The sequence below is a fragment of the Notothenia rossii genome (assembly GCF_949606895.1).
Source record: "Notothenia rossii genome assembly, chromosome: 2".
NCBI lineage: Eukaryota > Metazoa > Chordata > Actinopteri > Perciformes > Nototheniidae > Notothenia > Notothenia rossii.
In genome coordinates, this window is record NC_136904.1 from 73,580,275 (window position 1) to 73,601,961 (window position 21,687).

The 21,687-nt window shown below is 41.8% G+C and overlaps 1 protein-coding gene and 1 long non-coding RNA gene across 2 annotated transcripts; both read right to left on the bottom strand.

Annotated features, from left to right (window-relative positions):
* Positions 1-1,687: 1,687 nt before the first annotated feature.
* Positions 1,688-4,934, bottom strand: LOC307030756. Its single transcript, XR_013805778.1, has 3 exons — positions 4,300-4,934; positions 3,538-3,585; positions 1,688-3,346 (listed from the first exon to the last, which is right to left on the bottom strand). It is a non-coding gene; the product is annotated as an uncharacterized lncRNA (long non-coding RNA).
* A 7,822-nt stretch (positions 4,935-12,756) lies between these two features.
* hnmt (histamine N-methyltransferase) lies at positions 12,757-21,297 on the bottom strand. Its single transcript, XM_079665560.1, has 7 exons — positions 21,200-21,297; positions 18,691-18,837; positions 17,394-17,446; positions 16,483-16,590; positions 15,474-15,604; positions 15,200-15,293; positions 12,757-14,074 (listed from the first exon to the last, which is right to left on the bottom strand). The coding sequence occupies exons 2-7, from the start codon at positions 18,825-18,827 to the stop codon at positions 13,713-13,715; spliced, it is 885 nt and encodes a 294-aa protein (XP_079521686.1). The 5' UTR covers positions 18,828-18,837; positions 21,200-21,297; the 3' UTR covers positions 12,757-13,712.
* Between the last annotated feature and the right edge of the window lie 390 nt (positions 21,298-21,687).

Sequence of the window (21,687 nt, forward strand, 5' to 3'; positions counted from 1 at the left end):
AAAATATACACTGCTAGATCAGATCGCGTTTTAGATGCGACTTTAGAGTAGAGGGGAATTATTGAAACTGGATTTGTACAGTGTTCCGCGCTGCGTGTATACGTGTGTGTTTGTGTATTTTTGCGTTTGTGTGTATTGTGTAGTGATGTGTCGGTCGCGAACGAGCCGATTCTTTTGAACGGCTCTTTGGTATGAACGAGGGGAACCGAGTCGTACTTGGTGAGAGCCGTTCTTGTTATCGTTCAATTGTTAGTCCGCACTCACTGCCTGCCAAAATCCACTCGCCTGTTAAAAAGCTTGATTTTGTTCCCCAAACGTATTCTGTGAAGACCCGCCCCTACTCTGATTAGTAGGTTTCAGCAGGAGGAGTGAGATGGGGTGGGTCTTAACGGAATACGCGAGAGAGAGAAGTCATAACAAGTGGTAGGCTACAGGACAGGTAGACGACGTGTTTTTCGGATGGAAAATGAGCCAAAGGCGAAAACGCAGCAGCATTTTGATGCACTTCAACCAAAAAAGCGCACCATTTGTAAAGGCAAAATATCCTTTAAAGCAGGGCCAACAAATGATCTCCATCGCCACTTAAAAACACAGTATCTAATATTAAGAGTTGCGTGAATTTCATTCAAGGCAAGGCAACTTTATTTACTTAACAAATACGGAGGGTAAATTCAAAGTAGTACATTCACGGACATGAATGACATGGATATGGCGCCACCTTGTGTCGTGTTTACAAAGCAGATTATTGACATTAGGTCTGGCAATACAGTCAATCATTATCCTGGTGATTATTTCACAGACAAACCAAGTAACCCCGCCAAAAAAAACGGCTCTTTTGAACGGCTCTTTTGAACGGCTCTTTGAAAGGAACGGAGCCATAAGATCCGGCTCCCTTCAAAGAGCCATAAATCCCATCACTAGTATTGTGTTTGTTTCCCGGGGAAAACACTCACGAGAAACACCGGCTGTTGTTATGCCTGCAGTGACGTTAAATTACTCCGTTCTCCGCTTGTAATTAATTGCCGTTACAAGCTTCAAAGTTGTAGGCATATTGATCATCTGAATTTGCCGAAACAAGTTTAATATTCTGAAAGCCAAGAATTTGCTTATTTGAAATCAGATCAAAGCAAACTGTAACGGACCCTGCCGAGAACCGCAGTGACGCGTCGTAGAACTCGGAAGCAAACTTCTTCCGGTTCCTTTGCGAAAAACCAATGCAAATTCTCCATAGGATTTTGGAAAATAGCTCGAAATAAGGTCTGTGGTTGACACACATTTAAGAGAGGGATCACGTTTTGTTCAGCCGGATAATCTCCACATGTCAACCCTACTTTTATAATTTTTGAATCATAAATCTAGTCGCCAAAAGCGAAATGCTAACGTTATGCTATAAACGAACTACAAGCCAGTACAGCAGCACGGTCGCACGACTTCAACGTCACGCCAACTTAAGATCGTTTCAACTGACTTGCACTGAAACTACACTTTGAACACTTTAAATATATTAACATTTTAAACTGTATACCCCGGTTATCTAGGCCCGTTTTGTTTAATGTATACCACGTTTATCTAGGCCCTTTTTGTTTTATGTATACATGTCACACTGTGGGAAACGATATTTCAATATTTCTGGATGTATAACACATGTAGAATTTTTGACAAGACTGAATTTGACTTTCGCGTGCTTGCATATTTTAACAAAGCTTTTCATTTTAGCCACACTGAATTTAACTAGAAGTCATGGCTGTGTTAATTACCAGTCTGATATCGTTTTACAAAGATGACAAGAAGAGTGTAGATAGAGGAGAGAACCACTACAAGTCAGGACACGTTACAGTGCAGCCTAGATGAAGGTGTGCTTACCGGTGTTGTCAGGGCTAGCATGAGGGACAAGGTTTATAGTGTCGGTGAGTAGTGATAGCAAGAGTACCGTTAACCTTTTAAGACCGAGTTAATTTATTCACATTAATTCCCATCAACAAATCAATTTTATGTGTCACATGAAATCTTTATTAGGCAAGGCAAGGCAAGTTTATTTATATAGCACTTTTCAACACAAGGCAATTCAAAGTGCTTTACAAAAAATGAAACACATTAAGAAAATGGCATTTAAAATCAGTCATTAAAAAGAAAAGCTAACAAAATAAACATTAAAAGAAAAAATACATGGATAAAAGTTACAGTGCAGTCTAAGATATGAATAGTTCAATTAAGAGCAGCGACAAAAAGAAAAGTCTTCAGCCTGGATTTAAAAGTAGTAAGAGTTGCAGCGGACCTGCAGGTTTCTGGGAGTTTGTTCCAGATATTTGGAGCATAATAACTGTACGCTGCTTTACCATGTTTAGTTCTGACTCTGGGGACAGAAAGCTGACCAGTCCCTGAAGACCTGAGAGATCTGGATGGTTCATCATTTAGCAGGAGGTCAGAAATGCATTTTGGTCCTAAACCATTCAGTGCTTTATAAACAGCAGCAGTATTTTGAAATCTATTCTTTGACACACAGGAAGCCAGTGTAAAGACTTCAGAACAGGAGTAATGTGATCCACTTTCTTAGTGTTAGTGAGGACTCGAGCAGCGGTGTTCTGAATCAGCTGCAGCTTTCTAATAGATCTTTTAGTGAGACCTGTGAAGACACCATTGCAGTAGTCCAGTCTACTGAAGATAAAAGCATGGACACGTTTTTCCAAATCCTGCTGTGACATTAGTCTTTTAATCCTAGATATGTTCTTTAGGTAATAATAGGCTGATTTAGTAACTGTTTTAATGTGACTGTTGAAACCAATAACTAATTTAACCCGCTGACAAGAGAGCCCACCTCCGAAGATCGTGACTGGCTGAGGGACAGACTTGGGGGCAGGTTCTCAGGAATTTCTTGGCTTCTCTCCCCTGAGCCAGAAGAGGAACACTACAGCTTGGAAACACTTACTGTTCCTGAAATTATCAAATCTGTTGGGCATCAGGGACCTGAGGCAATTGTGGCAAGCATGGCATTGTCTGAAGAGCAACAGAGGGCAATTCAGGTGGCTACCACTGGTCAGCGAACCAACCCAAACTGGCATTTGTTCAGGAAAGGAAGGTTGACTGCCAGCAACTTTGGAGCTGTCCTGAGGTCAAAGCGTGTGACTGCTTCCCTTATTGCCAGGGTGCTAGGGCAACAACAGGCCCTTGATGGTGTTTTGTCTGTACAGTGGGGGACTATGAATGAATGTGAGGGCGTCAGAGCATTCACCACTGCAACTCAGATGCAGGTCCATGAGTCAGATTTGTGGCTCTCCCTATCAGGATTGTTGGGGGCATCTCCGGATGGTCTGGTAGGGTCTTCCGCTGTGCTGGAGGTAAAGTGTCCCTACGGAGCCAGGGAAATAACAATTAGTGAAGTATTGCAAATCAAGGGCTTCTTTGTCAGTAAGGAAGGAGAAACATTTAGCCTGCGTGAGGAACATCCTTACTGGCACCAAGTGCAACGTCAGCTTCACCTCACTGCAAGGAAGAAGAAATACAAAAATTGTGAATTGTTTTTAATTTACATTTACTCGCCTTTGCAATGTTGTGGTTGTTAGAGTGTTAGGTTTCCTGTCAGCTCGTCTGTTGGGAAGATATAAAATATTAGTTTCATGGAAGTCACACCGTTACATATACTGTAAGAGCATTAAGACATACAGTACATAGGCTAAAACAAAACATCTAAAGATATAACCTTGCACTTTGATAAGTCTCGTGAACATTTTCACTATTTTGACATTTTTATAGATGAAAATTGAACTAAAGAAATAAATGGTAGATTAATCCATATTGAAAATAGGTTTCAGCTGCTACACTAATTATAATAGTTATATTTCTTAATTAATTAAGATAAGATATTACTGTATTGATCCCAATTTAGGAAATGTTTGTGTTGCAGCAGCATAACAAGAAAAACAAAATATAAGTTATTATATATACAAAAGTATGTGAGGGATGGAATATTAAATTGAATATAAATGTAAAATGTACATGTGATTTTACGTCCAAGAGAAGCTATGGAGCAGAGAGTTCTCTGCCAGCCTGAGGTGATTTGTTATTAGTTCAATATGTCAAACTGATTTCCCTGACTACAATCTTTAGATACATGGTGAAACGTTATGCTGCTTGTACTAATAAGACTTATCATATAAGCCACACAGGTTTTAATAGGATGTATTCATTATCTTTACTTATGTTGCGGTCTTTTCAGCAGCGCCATCTCTATAACGGCGATACAGTCACTACCCATTATTTACATTTTCCCGTGACATGGACAAAGATGTAACGTCAGCTTACCTCATGGCACGAATCCAGACTCTCTTTGGAAAACATTGGCCGGGAAACGATAGAACAAGCACGTTTCATGCGAAGACCTGTGGCTGCAACCCGGAGCAAAAGCAACAAACCATTGCGTAGCTAACTAGTAGCGCTAACTTTAGCTAACGTTAGCCAACGAAACGAACTGCCGAGTAAAATTGGAAAACACTGGTAATTAATTATTCTATAATTTGTAAAACTACGGTGTTAAAAACGACAATTTCAAAAATACAGATTCTAATGGTCAGATATAGATATACAGATACTAAAGATAGGCAGGTACTTGCTTTCAAGCAGAACACAGGGGAAAACAAACTTAGCGGGAGTGTTTACGTGTTCGGCGTAATGACGTACAACGGCCTTGACAATTTCTGTAGTCCTATTCAGCCATTCGGTAACAACCATCGTTTTTCAGACACGTAAACTCTTCAAAAATCCCCAGTGGGGTCACTGCTGATGTATTTAATGTCGTAGAACAAAACTTCAATTACCTCTTAAATTTGTGTCAACCACAGACCTTATTTCGAGCTATTTTCCAAAACCCTATGGAAAAAATGCATTGCTTTTTGAGGAAGGAACCGGAAGTGCTAAAAATGCTAACTTATTTCCGGGTTTTACGATGCGTCACTGCGGTTCTCTATACACCTTACATTCATAATTTCAGCAGGAGGGAGGGGTAGCGGCGCTGAGGAACAGTAGAGTGGCGAGTGAGAGCTGTCATCTTCCCTTTACAAGCTTCAAACATGCCTGTAGCTAGTGAGATTGAATATAAAAATCAAAAATAACAAAATATACACAGCTAGATCAGATCGCGTTTTAGATGCGACTTTAGGGGAATTATTGAAAAGGGATTTCTACAGTTTTCCACGGCATCTGCTACTGCGAAAATGTGGGGCAGGGCTGAAAAGTGTGGGGGGGGGCATTTCAAGTTTATTTACAGTATATAGCACTTTTCAAGTTTATTTATTGTACATAGCACTTTTCAACACAAGGCAATTCAAAGTGCTTTAAAAAAATGAAAGACATTAAGAAAATGGCGTTTAAAATCAGTCATTAAAAAGAAAAGTTAATAAAATAAACATTAAAAGAAAAAATACATGGATAAAAGTTACAGTGCAGTCTAAGATATGAATAGTTCAATTAAAAGCAGCGACAAAAAGAAAAGTCTTCAGCCTGGATTTAAAAGTAATAAGAGTTGCAGCGGACCTGCAGGTTTATAACATCTAGAGGGGCGCTGTTTCACTCTTTGTAAAATACTCAATGAGAATGGGGGAGAGACGGGCCGGCAGAATAATTACCGAAACCAAACAAAGTGTTTTTATTTATTTATTAAAATTATAACTACAATCCAAAAAAAAGGCTTCCCTTGGCCTCCAGGAGAAAACGCCACTGAGTTCAAGAGAAAATTCTCACCCACCTCTTGCTCTTGCCCTGCACTTGTATACGTGCCAGTTGAGCTGGTTCTTCCAGCAGCCCAACTCTGTCCCTCATCATGAAAGCAGGAGGCTGGCTATCTGAACTCGCGCCCTCATCATTCTCTTCATCATCTTGCACTTGTTCTAAACTGCTGCTGATAGTGCTTGTAGCAGCGCTGCTGCCAAAAAGGTCTGTCAATTTGCGACATTTATATGCTTCACCTGCGAGTGACTTCACCTTTTTTTCTCTTGCCTTCTCGGCCCCACCTTTTTCTTTTCGTTTTCTTTGATTTGTATCCATGTTTTTCCTAGTCCCTGGTTGGGTTCCAATAGTCTATTTAGTTTAGGAACCTTCCTAACCAAGTGAAATGACCCGGAAGTACGTCAGTGGCAGCCATGTTAAGTGCCGTTCCAATTCTCCAAATGAAAGGAAAGGAGGGTTGCGTTCCAATAGTCCATTTAGCTTAGGAACCTCCTTAACCAAATGAAATGACCGGGAAGTACGTCAGTGGCAGCCATGTTAAGTGCCGTTCCAATTCTCCAAATGAAAGGAAAGGAGGTTTCAAACTTCCTTTATAACCTCCTTTAGCTTAGGAACCACCGAGGAGAGGAGAAAAGTCTGCCCCACAATGCCTTGCAGCCGCAGCATTTGCCGTCACACAACAGTCGGCCGTTCACAGAAACAAACTATTATGACGGAGAAGTTATATCATGAAAGTTACGGTGCTTATTAAGCATTTTAAAACGTATGTGGTAACTTGCCGAAGTGCTTTGTTTTGAAAGAGAAATATGAACGTTAGTTTTTACTGAAATGATCAAATAAAGTCAACATTTCACTGAGCTGTGTGGGGTTTGCTCAACCTTTAAAAGATGTTTGAATGGTGATATACACAGTGATAGATGTTAAGGAATAACGTTTATAATAAATATATTTGTATTTATTTTAAGCTATTTTCATACAATCATACGTATTGGGATCATTTGTATCAATGTGGACCGGAGGGAGAGGGTGACGAGCATAAATTTCACTTTCCTTTTTTATTTAAATTACAACTTTGGTCATGAAGAATATGTTTCTCTGTTGTCCACGTTCATAAAGCATAAAACAACAGCATCAGAGCACGGTGCAGTCTCTAGATGAGTTTACAGTAGTCTCTCGTTCTTATTAAACATCCATGTAGTCCGTTGTATAGAACACTGTAGTTTCCATAGTTTCACCACAGCAGCAGACGCACACAATGACGTCCGCTGGCGCATCATAAAGACGTCAGATAGTGAAAGTGCATTCGGATTCTCTAAAGTACCGCAGTCTCTTCTCCTAAGTCCTTTTGAACTCTCCTATCCACTATCCCTTAACCCCGTGACGTTTCACTCAGAGGTCAAGGAATAGGAGATAGGGTTAGAATTTAGGTGCTGATTTTTGGATTATCGGAATGCAACCGAGGTTTCAAACTTCCTTTATAACCTCCTTTAGCGTAGGAACCACTGGACCTCCCTTACCGAAAGGAGAGGAGAAAATTCTGCCCCACAATGCCTTGCAGCCGCAGCATTTGCCGTCACACAACAGTCGGTCGTTCACGGAAACAAACGATTATGACGGAGAAGATCATGAAAGTTACGGTGCTTATTAAGCATTTTAAAACGTATGTGGTAACTTGCCGAAGTGCTTTGTTTTGAACGTTCATCAGTATTATAATCAAAAAGAGAAATATGAACGTTAGTTTTTACTGAAATGATCAAATAAAGTCAACATTTCACTGAGCTGTGTGGGGTTTGCTCAACTTTTAAAAGATGTTTGAATGGTGATATACACAGTGATAGATGTTAAGGACTAACGTTTATAATAAATACATTTGTATTTATTTTAAGATATTTTCATACAATCATACGTATTGGGATCATTTGTATTAATGTGGACCGAAGGGAGAGGGTGACAAGCATAAATTTCACTTTCCTTTTTTATTTCAATTACCACTTTGGTCATGAAGAATATGTTTCTCTGTTGTCCACGTTCATAAAGCATAAAACAACAGCATCAGAGCACGTTGCAGAGTCTCTAGATGAGTTTACAGTAGTCCCTCGTTCTTATTATACATCCATGTTGTAGTCCGTTGTATAGAACACTGTAGTTTCCAAAAATTTCACTACAGCAGCAGACGCACACAATGACGTCCGCTGGCGCATCATAAACACGTCAGATAGTGAAAGTGCATTCGGATTCTCTAAAGTACCGCAGTCTCTTCTCCTAAGTCCTTTTGAACTCTCCTATCCACTATCCCTTAACCCCGTGACGTTTCACTCAGAGGTCAAGGAATAGGAGATGGGGTTAGAATTTAGGAGCTGATTTTTGGATTATCGGAACGCAACCCCTGTCTGCCGCGGCGTCTAATCCCTTCTCTTCGTGTGTCCGGTCTTTTTCCTTCTTTGTGTGTGATTATTTGACAGATAAAAACCACACAACTGCATTAGTGGCCGCTGTCGCCCTCTGTCGGCCGTCAGCGCAATTTAAATGATGACGTTCAACTATATATTTTTTTTAAAGGGCCGGCCGGCCGTCCACGGCCCTTGGTGACCGGCCGTTCTGTGGTTGTCCAGATTCTACAGATGGCCAGTCCGCCCCTGGTTCTAGGTATACCTGGTAATTTTGGAGAATCCTGCCCTCATAACAGGTCTGCTTTCCGTTTGCAGCCATGACTGATTCCTGCAATAAATTACACATAGCAGCTGGAATTAAAACAAGTTGCAAAGATTTTTTTTCACCACAAAAGACAACAATTTTATACAACATTTAACATCAATCCGAAATTGTCAGTATTCAACTGCGGATTTTTGGAGGGCAAAGAGTTGATTTGTCTCACTTTTAAGTAGGTTTGGGTACGGAAAAGTGGATCCGACTTCGGTACCGGGATGAATAAGAGTTGTGTGTGAGGACAGGACAGCGAACTCTCTACGTATTGCGCCGAGTCTTCGGAGCGTGTGTCGAGTAATCCCGGAAGTTTTTTGTGAAGCTTGGATCGAGGCTTGTATCGTTTTGGGCCAGTGACGTCACCGATGACAAACGAAGCCTCGCTGCCCCTCAATACCACGTAACTGCTTCAGAAAGTGCTTCGGTTGAACCACACCACAACGCTCATAATTCCCATGGATGTATAATAATGTAACGTTCCCAGATGGAGTCGGAAACAGGCTTCAAGTTATTAGGCTTTAATAACTCTTATTTTCTTAGGATCACAGATTCAGGAACAGCTTGTGGATTCAACCTCACACCCTCTCTGACGCTAACTCCCACACATACCCATATATATAACAGTGTCTACGTCACAACTTCCCCGCCCTCCCCCGTCTGCTCCCCCAACCACGGGACCGCACCTAGACCAGCATCACTGTGCAGCTCTGTGATTGGCAGAGAGACGGGGGATGCCTGAGTGACACCCTCAGCATCCTATCAGGGTCGCTACACTACCCCCCCACTACAAAGTTCCTCGCCCACGAGAAACAGACAAAACTCAGCACAAACACCACTACCCCCACCCTCTCCAGTACTCTGCAGGGACCAACACACTGGCTGTCCAGTTTTGGGCACCGGCCTTTCTTCCATTGTGGGCTGTAGACCCAGACCAGCTCCTCGGCCCGGAAATGCTGCCCTCTTGTCCTGGTGTCATAGTTCCGCTTCTGTCCACCTCGTCCAGTGTCAGCTCCATCTCCTTCAGTTCGCCTCCGCGTCTGAACCTCACAGAGTCCCGGGTCTGCTCCGCCTCTACCTTCATCGAGGCCTCTCTGTGTCGGGCGTTCTGCTCCATGGTACTCCTCTCCACTATAGCTACGCTTGCCTGCTTCTGGGACTCATCCAGCTGAGATTTACAGGTATCCAACTCTGCTTCTGTCCTTTTCAGGTCTTCTAGAGTTATCGAAGTCTCCAGTTGGGATTGTTCCAGCTTATCCTGGAGCTCGTTGTAACCTTGCTGCAGCGCCTTAGCATCTCTACCCATCTCGCTGATCCTCTCCTGGTACTTGATGCAGTCCCTCTGCAGCTGCCGGACCTCCAGCTGCTTCTCCCTCAGCAGCTCTGACTGCCTTCCCTGACCCTCTGAGCGGACCTCAGCTGCTGCTCCAGCTCCCTCTGCTTACCAGACTCTGCTTCGGCTCTCTCTCTCTCTGTGCTTGCCTCATGTCCTCCTCCAGCCTGGCGGCCCAGTCGCTCTCGCTCTGCGCCTTGGCCTCCAACTCGGCCCGCTCCCTCGCCAACCGCTCCACCTCCCGCTGCAGCTCGGTCAAATGCTCCCGGTTGTCCGCCGCCTCCTGCTGGTAGTCTGCGATGCTGCCGTTGAGCTGGGCCAGCTGGTTCATCAGACGCTCCTCCAGGTGGTCCTTCTCGGCTTCCAGGCTCCTGAGCAGCTCGTTGGACTGCGCATCCCTCTTGGCACCCTCCTCCACCAGGCTCCTTTCTCTCTCTTTGCCCTCTTGGAGGCACTTCTCCAGAGAGGCCACAAGGCTCTCCTTCTCTTTACTCTCCTGGAGATCTCGCTCAAGAGAGGCCAGCCCCGCTTTGAGTCTAGCCTCCTGTTGCTGCCACAGTTCCCTCTCTGCATTGACAGCTGCTCCCATCTCCCTCATTTTCTCCTCTAATAAAACTGGAACACTTTCAGTCACCTTGGTAACCCATACAGGCTTCTCCTCCTCTCTGCAGCTCCTCACAGCCCGTGGTACCGTCCCTCCGCTGCTCCTCGCTGCCACACTCCACACAATCTCTCTCTCCACAGCCATCTCCAAGGCCGCCTGCAAGGACTGTGGATGCTGTAGCTGTACCCCAACCCTCAAGTCCGCAGGGAGGAGAGCCCTGATGAATTGATCACGTGCCAGCTCACTCTGCACTCCGGGTGGCATGTGTGCATATGCCCGCCGCGTCAGGCTCTCCACGTCGTTAGCCAACGCCCGCAGCATCTCTCCAGACTTCCGACAGCGGTTACTCAATTTGTTCCGGAGCAGCTCTGGCGGGAAACACTGTCCAAACCGCCTCTTCAAAGCCCCCGCTAACGCCTCTGTGTCTATCCTCAGGGCTAAGCAGCAGCAGACATGACAGAGCCTCATCCGTGAGGCACAAAGCTAGCTGTATTGCTTTAGTCTCTACTGACCACCCCCCGGCATGTGCAAGCAGTTCAAATTGGGCATGGAAAGCCTCCCAGTCAGCCTTACCCGAGTACTTGGGTGTCTTCACGGACGCGGCGGCTGCTACCGGTTGATGGGCGCCGCCATTGTTGTTTACATCCCGCTTGGTTTTGGCGCGAAACGCAGCTGAAGATGGCGACATTCCCGCGTCTCTAGCCCTCATCACCGCCGACTCCCTCAGGCTCTCTCTCGCCTCCCGTGCCTTCACAAACTCCCCACTCATGTCCTTCGACCACCCGCCTGCTCCTTCTTCCTCTCCATCCCTACTTTCCTGCTTCACTCCCATCTCGCTGAACTTTTCCATCTCCGCTAGCTTACCTGCTAGCTCCGTGACGCAGTTACGAACACCCGTCCGGACAGACGTCCTCCGTTCGAAAAGTCCCTTCTGACACCAATGTAACGTTCACAGATGGAGTCGGAAACAGGCTTCAAGTTATTAGGCTTTAATAACTCTTATTTTCTTAGGATCACAGATTCAGGAACAGCTTGTGGATTCAACCTCACACCCCCTCTGACGCTAACTCCCACACATACCCATATATATAACAGTGTCTACGTCACAACTTCCCCGCCCTCCCCCGTCTGCTCCCCCAGCCACAGGACCGCACCTAGACCAGCTTCACTGTGCAGCTCTGTGATTGGCAGAGAGACGGGGGATGCCTGAGTGACACCCTCAGCATCCTATCAGGGTCGCTACAATAAGAACGATATTACCCCTCCGGGCCCGGTGACACGATGGAATTAAGAGAGTTCAGGCCCTCACTTATATAGAGATCGGAACATGTCATAAGTAGCCTATTAATAAATGAAAGCATAAATAAATGTAGGAATAAAAACATGATTAAATGAATAAACAGGAATAAATATGATACAGTGTTTTTGGGTAGATTCAGTTAGTGGGCTGTGGCTCAGCTGGAAAGCAGTTGACTCAACCGCAGGGTCCCTGGTTCAAAGACTGGTCAATACGTTTTTTTGGTTTGTTTATACAAGCTACAGCTAAATGTGATAATGTAGTTAATAAATGTGTTCTTTGATATGGTTAGCCTTTCTCAGGCTACAACATGGTTAAGTTTACGAATATTATTAAGGAATACAAATCCCTCTTTGCCATGTTTACCAGCCTCCTTGGGCTTTTCAATCACAATCATTAAACTGTTGAGATGTCAAATCTGCCTGTTTTACACACTTTGACCAAAACTTTGGTTTGTGTTCAAATGAAGCCTCATGAGATGAACCCTTTTGGGAACCAATTGGCTGGAAAGCTTCAAAGCTTCACAAGGCTTCATCTCGCCATCACTACCAAACTCCACAGACGTGTCTGTCAGTCTCTGTCTCTCTCTGTCTCTCTTTCTCTCTCATACAGAAAGTTACTGCTAATGCCCTCAAGATGGAGCCAATACTTCATATACTGTATCAGTGACAGTTATTTTTGACTGGACTCAGTTAGGCCAGCAGCTGCCAATATCCTTTGTATATATTATGTATTTATTTCAAAGAGGACAATACAAATACATTAATCTCAGAAAAGAGAAGATATGAATTATGCCAGATTATAGCTAATTTCCATCTGCAGTCCTCAGTGTTTATCTGACCTATAGAGTGATGCATGTATATGTGAATATCAGTGTTCAAGGTTGTAAAGCTGAGGAAACATGCTTTCTCAGGCTTTTATTTAAGTTGTGTAGAGTTTTATGCATCTCATGTTCTATTTCTTAAATGGAGATGTATTAGTGCTCTGTGTATTGAAACAGTGCTAAATTGTTATAATATATCTATTTATACTGTGTATATATATCATTTCTCTTTTTCACATTATAATTCTACAACAGCTTCTTTACAAATCAGAAACCCAAGCTTTAATAGGTTTTTGTTTTTAATCATGTTCTCTCATTGATGTAAATGTATTATATAATACAACCATTTCAATGTATAACATTCAAGAGCAAAGACATAAAATGCAGACACTCCCGCAGGAGTCTCCAGCTTATTAAATTGAACAGCTCAATCTCTATGGAAAATTAAACGTGGAATTTTCCATTTATTTTTACACTTCCAAAGTAATATGATCCAATGGGAGCCATAGTGTAATGGGGTTGGTAGCACAGCCTGCAAGCTGTTGTCCATTAAAAATGCTTTCATGATGAAACCTGAGGACGATGTCTAAAGCCGATTAAAACTCAGGTCTTTACATTTTGGGTGGCGCACACAAATAAACACACTTTGTGTTATAGAAAAAAACATAATCAAGCCATATTCATTTTGCACAGGCATAGAAAAACACAATACAATTATAAAAAATAACTTGTTTGTAAAAATCAATCATGTAAAACTAAGCATATCCCACAAAGGCTAAACGCTTGTTGATTATATACAGTAAATAATACACTGTCCAATGGGAATCAATCGCCCCTTAAAAAAACGATTCAAGTATGCTGTTATTCTACTGCAAATGTATAAATCACCATAGGCTATTAAAGGTGGGGTATAAGTTTGAGAAACCAGCTCGAGATACACTTTTTGCTATATTCCATGGAATGCTCTTAACATCCCGATAGCCGTAGTGCTGTAAAAAGCATGACCAATCATTTTAGCCGGCCCGGCTAAAATAACTGGATGGCCTACCTGCCTGTCAGCCTTCCATCTGTGCACAAACTTATCTCGTGCCCTCATTGGTCATGTGCACGTTCGTGTGTGTTGGAGGAGGGGCTCTGTAAGGAAGTAGTAGATTTCTTCAGGCTGTGTATTTTCAAATTCTAACGCACTCGAGCTGGTTTCTCCAAAATTACCTACCCCACCTTTAAGCACTTGTTTCTAAGTTTGCGGATCTATGACTATGACCCCAAGGTTGTTGTTAAAGATAACTTTGCCATTGGACTCCATGCTGCAGTCTGGGTGCTGCAGTAACTCCAGGACACCGGCTTTGAGCTCAGGAGAGGCTGTGTTACTGAAGTCCAACACCTCAGTGAGGAAATCAAGCAGCAGCTCTCCCTTCTCATCCCCCTCTGTGAAACACTCGGTGATTTCCATTTGAGAAGGCAGCTCATAGCTCTGGTAGCTCACACCCTTGGAGTCCAGAAAGCTTTTCATGTCTCCAGTGGTGACACACTGACTTATTTCTGTGTTACAGAGCTGGCTCCTGTAGGTCCGCCACAGCTTTCCCCAACCACTCTCACCTGGAAAAGATTACATGAAAGTAGAAATAAGAGTCTACAGCCGAGCTAGCAGCTCTCGAGGCTTTACTCTGGCCTACCAGTGCTTAGAGCTACATGTTAAACTCAGCATGCTAACATGCTCACACTTTTTGAGGTCTTTTTTACTCGAATATAGGCAAGGCGAGTAAACATTTTCATATGTTTGCACGATTAACAAACAAAATGTGTATGTGCTCTTGTCCAATTTTTTTTCTTGACAGTTACTATTTTTACCTTGTTCAACAACTTAGCATGCTAGCATTCTAATTGCGTGGTGCCGTTGAGCAAGAAACTGGACAACCTCCCACCCCCCCACTCCCATTGCTCAATGGGCGCTGTACAATAGCTGCCCTCTGCTCCTACTAGGATGGGTTAAATACAGAGGTCAAATGTCACTGTGTATGCTGTATGCATGTGTGACCATTAAAGAGGGTTTCATAGCCCCAATTCTATCTATCTATCTATCTATGTTTGCTAATTGGCACTAAATATCAAATAAAGCTGAGACTGATGGGAATATCATTAGTTTAGCAGCAAATTTGTCTCAAATGATCACAATTATGATTTGTGTAACAGTGTCAACTCTTAACAAACACTGTATTGATTTTTGTATTGTAAGATGCAAAGATATGTGGCAGAGATAGCACAAAAAGTGTAGTGTTTTGGACTGTGATAAATCATTAGCAGATCCCTCTTTTCTAGATGCTTACAAAAATAAACCTTTTCCACTTAGATGTTATGCATATGGTGGTGTGTTCCTTGTACCCTGACTGTTTTTCTCAAATCATTATTATGTTTTTCAATTCAAGTGATATCTATCACCATGCTGACAGTTTTTGCAATATATTAAGTTGTATCCCTGTATCGTGAAAGCAAGAATAATTCTTATTTACACATGTAGGGCTTTCTCTTGTTTTCACAACTTCTGATAACAACAGTTATAGTATTTGTTTATTTATATATTTCTAAAATGATTTTGTTCCCTGTATACTGTACTGAATCTATAGAAAATAGGTGTGCTGACTATATACAGCATAACCAACCCTTGCCATCAGAGAGAAGAAAATATAAAAAATGGATAATATGAGATGAAATCCATCCACTCACCAGATACTAGGATGATAAGAAGCTTCCCCTTCTTGTCGAGGAGGCTCTGGAAGAACTCGATGGTAGCTCCAGGATCCTTCACATAGTACAGCATCTGTAGATTTCACCACAGATAATGAGCTGGTAACTGGATTTACATAGCACCTAATTAGAACGCTATGCAACACAGATGTTCTAATGGGATTAATTGCTGTGGAGCGCCGCCAAGTGAATACGACCTAGATGTGTCAAAAATATAGTCTGTGAGCAAGAAGCACACGTCAGCGTCACCGACCTGTATCATGTGAATGAAGTCAGCCTTCTTAGTCATCTTTTTCACTCTCCACTGCTCCTCAAACTCGGAGGAAGTCATCTTGTTCCAGGTAAATTTGATGTAATCTAAATTTGGTTTCTGTGACACCATAACTATATAAAGAGACACAAAACAGAATCAATGTTACTTTGTGTAAAGGAAACATCTTTAAACCACACAGGGAAAGTATAAAATAACTTATCTAGGTCAGAAAAATACTTTTCTGCTACTTCGATATTTTAGTCTCTGCATTTACGACTATAACATTTGCTTGTCACATTGTTGGAAACACATCTTTTTTTGTGATAAGTTTACTATCTTTTTCCATCCAACATTGATTTTTCTTTAAACTAATGATGCGAAGGAGGCAAGCATGGGCAAGTCTTGATATCACAAAAGATTTCAAGACGCTTTAGAAAACACTAATTCTGGTAAAGTTTGGAGTCAACAGACACTTGGCTACAGTAATTGAGCCACCCACAGGAAATAAAATAGTTGTTGGCACTCAATGCAGCAGAGATGGACACAAAAGATAAGAAAGAGGAACTTCAAGATCACAGTTTGTCTACATCTTTTATTAGGATAGCATTTTGACATGTGTTTGTGTGAATATTTCGAAGTAGAACAAGTAGAAGTTTTTCTAAACTCCTGGTCAGAGAGCAGCAGAGCTGATGGGGATTCACAGTTTCTCTCAAAAAGAGATTCTGAAAGGTGGATACTTGCTGACATGAGGGCTAGACTCTGGGGCTGGTGGTCAAAGGACCATCCCCCTGCTACTGTAATACATGTATAACTGTATTACTTATGTATAAGTGGGAAAGCCAAGGGCAGATATATAATGTATTCTCTGCATTGAAATACAACAAATGTGAATATAGCCTTTTTATGCTGTTAAATTACATATCGGAACATATTTTTGGGGGCATGTGAATATACAGACACAGTATAAATGTGCGGTTTGAGAGATATGTGTGTGCCTATAAGACTGTACCTTTGTACTGATGTAGCTGCGTGCTGCTAGGCTCCACCACCTCATTATCCACCGTCACCCCTGGGTGCTTCAGACAGAGCTGGGAGAGCATCTCGAGGTCAATCTCACCTACACAAACCAACAGTTCTTATTTTGAAAAACACCCTTTTCTTGACAGCAGCCAAACTGTTCAATTATAAAAGTAAACGCATGTCACCATATTGTACTTGTCAGGTATGCAGGAAATTATACATTTGATGTTGTTATAATCTCAGAAAAGCCAAGAGTCAAAGCTCACTAGGATTTTGCCACAGGCAGGTGATTTTGTTCTAGTAGTTATTGAATCTGACACGTTTCCATGTGCAAGAGTACATCCAAGTAAAGAATCCGATGTGGACAGGCGCTGAATCTTTCTGATTAGATTGAATAATACCTTGCAGGGCAGTTTGTAGACATTTTAAGGGATTTTACAGTCCATCACAGAATCTGTACCGCCTCTCCATTATGACACTGACATGACAGCTCAGGTAAATTAAAGGAATTGGCTCTGACATAAGTGAAGGATAATAGCACTCATGCACATGTAGTGAGTTTGATCAGGAACAAATTAGACTTGCTGTGTCATGAGCACTGGAAACAAAATGCAGAGAAACCACACACTATTGAGGTCACTCCGTCCACGACCTAGGTTAAAGATTAATCTGACAACCAGGTAGATGGGTTCAAACTCTAACCACTGATAATAAGGGTAAAGGTTTTTAGTGCTGCAGACATAGATGACAGCAGTGCCAAAGGAACTAATGCTGCAGGCTGATTCTACAACGCCTCCTCACCTTCGCTGTCTGCAGCAGAGGTCGCTCAGCTACTAACCGTGTCACACAAAACAAAAGATACGTTTGGCACTTAAAGTGTCCTATACTGAGTCTTCTTACCAGCTCCACTTCCAACTCCAATGACATTTAGATGGGACTTTCCATCTCCAATGCTGAGGGGAGAGCAGAAAAGCACTTCTTAAGAACTCAACTTAAAAACTCACAGCTTCAGACCTGCCGATTGGGGCTGTAACCGTCAATTCTGCCTGACATCGCGAGATGTTCTTAAATAGCATCTGAAGCATCTCCCGGCTCGGGGCTTTCATTCTTCCTAAGAAATGTTCTGTCAATCACCAACTGATTTTAAAAACACTATTATCTGTTTTAACTACTTGGGAGTCATATCACTCCAGATTTGCTCCCTGCTCTGCGTCACAGAGTTCTTTAAGGCTCAAGCTTATATGAACATAGAACATTTCAAGAAGGGACATTTTATATACACTTCTTGTCATTCACATATGCACACCTTGTTTAGCTATGTACATTTGTTCAATCATTTATTTCGTTTTAGTAAGCATCTCAGTGACAGTAGGCAGGAGCTACTCGTAAAATATGAATATGTTATGTTTGGGGTTCTAAGTTTAGTCATAACAAACTGTCACTGCACTGCTTAATTGTTCGTAGCCTTTGCAGCTGAAGTCTTCACACTGCATTTTCTTTAACTTTTTTTGACAGTGTAATTGTTGGAGGTGCATACACTCTTGCAAGCACAAAGTTACTTTTAGTTTAAGGAAAAACAAGTGAAGTATGAGGCTGATCCTCCTTAGTAATAATCAGCCTCTCTGAATCTGTCGTGTTAATCACAATCACTTCTATTTTCCGCTAATCTGCCTTCATCTACTAAATAATGCATATTTTCTATGTCTCCCCCCTGGATTGCTCAAAGGTTAAGAACATCTCTCTAGGCTTATGGTAATTGAGTTATCCAGCAACAATATTATCACAACACTTGTATAACAAGTTATACTGTATGTTCACTATGGTTTGACCTTAACAGGATTGTTTAAAGCCAATATTAATTTTTGACAGTTCTAACAATCTAAGAATGATGTACGGGTCAAGCAAAAATGACATAATCAAACATTTTGAAAACATTTAAAATATGGAAAAATAAACATGTCACTGCCTTCTCTCGACAAATTTGGGGTATTTTTGCACTTTGTTGCATTTTGTACTAACTGATTTTAGAGAGTTAATTAGTTAACTTGACGCAGAAATGTTGGCAAACACTACACTAACTCTAGTATAGAGTACATAAATATATATGTACTTTTGATGTTTTTTATTATACTGTCAATGGCAAGGTCTGTGGCTTCACTCATAGAAAGTGTGTGTGTGAGTGTGTGTGGCAGATTACCTGGCCAGTATATCTGGCAGCGTGTTGTGGATGAAGTCCTGCATACACTGATGCTCGGAGGAGCGCTCCAGAAAAAGCTGGAAGGATTTCTGGTACCTGTTATCGTCAATAACCAGACTCTTCAGTGGAGAGGCCATGGCAAATAATCTGACAAAAAAACACAAAATATTTCCATTAACAGCTAAGAGGGCCAGAATGTTAATATAATATATCATTCGCATAAGTAAAAGGAGTAATACTACAGTATAGGAACAATAACAGTTAAATAATTAATAATTAAATACAAAAGCATTATCAGATAACTGTACTCAAAGTATTCGTTTGTCATAATGGGCCTTTATAGTGTCATCATATTACTAAGCTAATATTGTTTTTAAGCATCATCATGCAAACAGTAATTAAAGGTTATATATGAAGTTCATGAAGTATATGAAGTATATCAAGTTGGAAATAATTTTAAATACAAGACAAGTCTAACTCCATCCACACAAAATATACAATATTTACCTCTAAAATTGTTTGTACCAAAGTATAAAGTAATGGTGGCCGCCAGGGGCAAATGCGCTAAAAAGCCCAAAACACTTACATCAGGAGAAACTTGATGCACTTTCAAAAACTATGCAAACATAAAAACACAAATGTGCCATAACTCATTCAAATGAAGAAACCTTTGTACCAATGTGACAGCTCATTTGCATGTGTTATGTTTTTTACTTTGCTTCGCATTTCTTTTAAAGGTCCCATGTCATGCTTTTCTGGTTATTACCCTTGTGTGTTAAGTAGCTTTTTCTGCATGTAAACGGTCTGCAAAGTCACAAACCCTCAAAGTACACCCTGTAGCCAGTAAAACTCTAACACAGAAAATACCTCTCTATGCTGCCCCAGAACGCCTAGTTGGAGATTTTTATTTTTCCATTTTTTTCTTCCTGAGTATGGTGACGTAACCATGCCCAGGCCCAAATGGACCAATCCGTGGAGCCACACACACACACACACACACACACACACACACACACACACACACACACACACACACACACACACACACACACACACACACACACACACACACACACACACACACACACACACACACACACACACACACACACACACACACACACACACACACACACACACACACACACATCTTTTCTCAGCTGCGGCTCCGTGAATCTCCACTCACAGTTCGCCACAGTGTGTGCTCAGGCTGAGTTCCGCGGTGTCTCGCTGTCTCGCAGACCCCACGCAGCAACCAGGAAACGACACCAGTAATCCAGCTCACACTGTCCGCTCCTTGAGCCTCAAAGGGCGGGGCAGCGAGCCCCGCAACGTCCCGCCAACACGGCACCCAGACCCCACGCAGCATTCTCATCTGTTTGTCATTACTTGTGTCCTTTTCTGGCTATTAACAAACGCCGTTGTAACACATAAACACACATCAGAGCTCCAACAAGGCGTGTAGGACTGAGAGTGAATACACATACTATACAGATATGCTGTATGAGAAAACCAATGTGAGTTTGGAACATTGAACAAAGTAAATATATTCTAGTAGACCTCAACAATGGAATTATGATCGGTAGAATAGGCCATGACAAGGGACCTTTAATCTAAGGGGTTTGTGGCCGTTCTAGAGCACGTGCCCCCTGTCGGCCACCATATAAAGTAGCATAACAAGGACATAATAAAGGGAAATCCGCAAGTAGGTCTACATGATTCAGGTTTCATATTGTACTGTAGGAGTGTTCAGGTTTCGTATTGTTTTTACTGTGTTTTTGTTGTATTTTATCTCATTTTATTTTTATCCATTTTATTTGTATTTCACGTTCTATCATGTTTTTAATATTCGTATTGTAATTGTAACTATATTTTACACTGTCATCTATGTTTATATTCTGTAAAGCCCACTGATAAACGTGTTTTGTGATATTGGGCTATATAAATAAACTTTGGTTTGGTTTGATTTGATATTGTAGCTACATTATAGCCATGTACACTCACTCAATTTACAAAATTACAAATTTTTAATTTCTACTGACTGTCTTTATACAGAATAAGCAATTTCAGATGGATGTTCTCCTTTCAGTCATCCCACTGCACTGCCAATATTTACACAGTCCACTGGTTGAACCTGTTGCTGGATATTGAAGGGCGGACTCCCAATGTGAAACGAACTTCATTCTCGAGGATCGCTAACATTCTTGGCTAGGTTCGCTGAACATGAGTATGTTTCCAGAGCTGCTGCACGTCATATCTTCACTATCATATCACAGCTGCCCTTTTGTGTGCAGAAATGTTTCCAACAGCAGTTGAAACTCAAACCAAGCAGCCTCAAACAGAGAGATAGAGAGCCTGTCGCGTCAGTGTCTCTCGATATGTGTAACATTACGGCTGATGGCGATATTTGCACGCTCAGTAAACGTCACAACGCTCGTTCACTATCGCAATAATTTCGTATGGTGTTTAAACTGCACAAATGGAAACAAGACGCTCAGTTAACACTTACAAGTCGTGCAGGAGTGAGTCCGTAGAGATCTCCGGTCTGAATCATAGACTATATAAAGATCTGAATACAGTTGAACCCTCCCACTGAAATTACGGATTTCCTTTAAGGAGGGCCAAAGATGGTAAAGAAAATCAGCCCAAAAATACCTGCATTTAGTCCTCAACGGCCTTTGAGTATTTCTAAAAAACACAAAGTAATTTACAGGCTTATTCCTATTAATTTTTTTATTGTTAATAGTCCTACATCTTAATACATCTTTGTAATATCGGTGCTTTCTTCTTATTCTGTTGCTGCCTTGACACTTGCATTTCTATACGGGGTTATTCAAGGTCCATTTTATCTTATCTTTACCAGGCCTTATTCACATATGAAATATTTAACTGGAAACACAGCTGCTGCGATTGCATATTCGTAGTAAATTCTACAAACATTGTGGTATAAGAAAGCATTAATAAGGCAGATAAGGTCACTCTTTTGATGCCTCTGTG

What these genes read in the sequence shown, in the direction of transcription:
- hnmt (XM_079665560.1), bottom strand. Translation starts at nt 18,827, where the DNA reads ATGGCCTCTCCACTGAAGAGTCTGGTTATTGACGATAACAGGTACCAG. An exon ending in GCAGCTACATCAGTACAAAG is followed by an intron (nt 15,605 to 16,482) that starts GTACAGTCTTAT and finishes CTCTTTATATAG; the next exon opens with TTATGGTGTCACAGAAACCA. An exon ending in ACTTCATTCACATGATACAG is followed by an intron (nt 15,294 to 15,473) that starts GTCGGTGACGCT and finishes TGAAATCTACAG; the next exon opens with ATGCTGTACTATGTGAAGGA.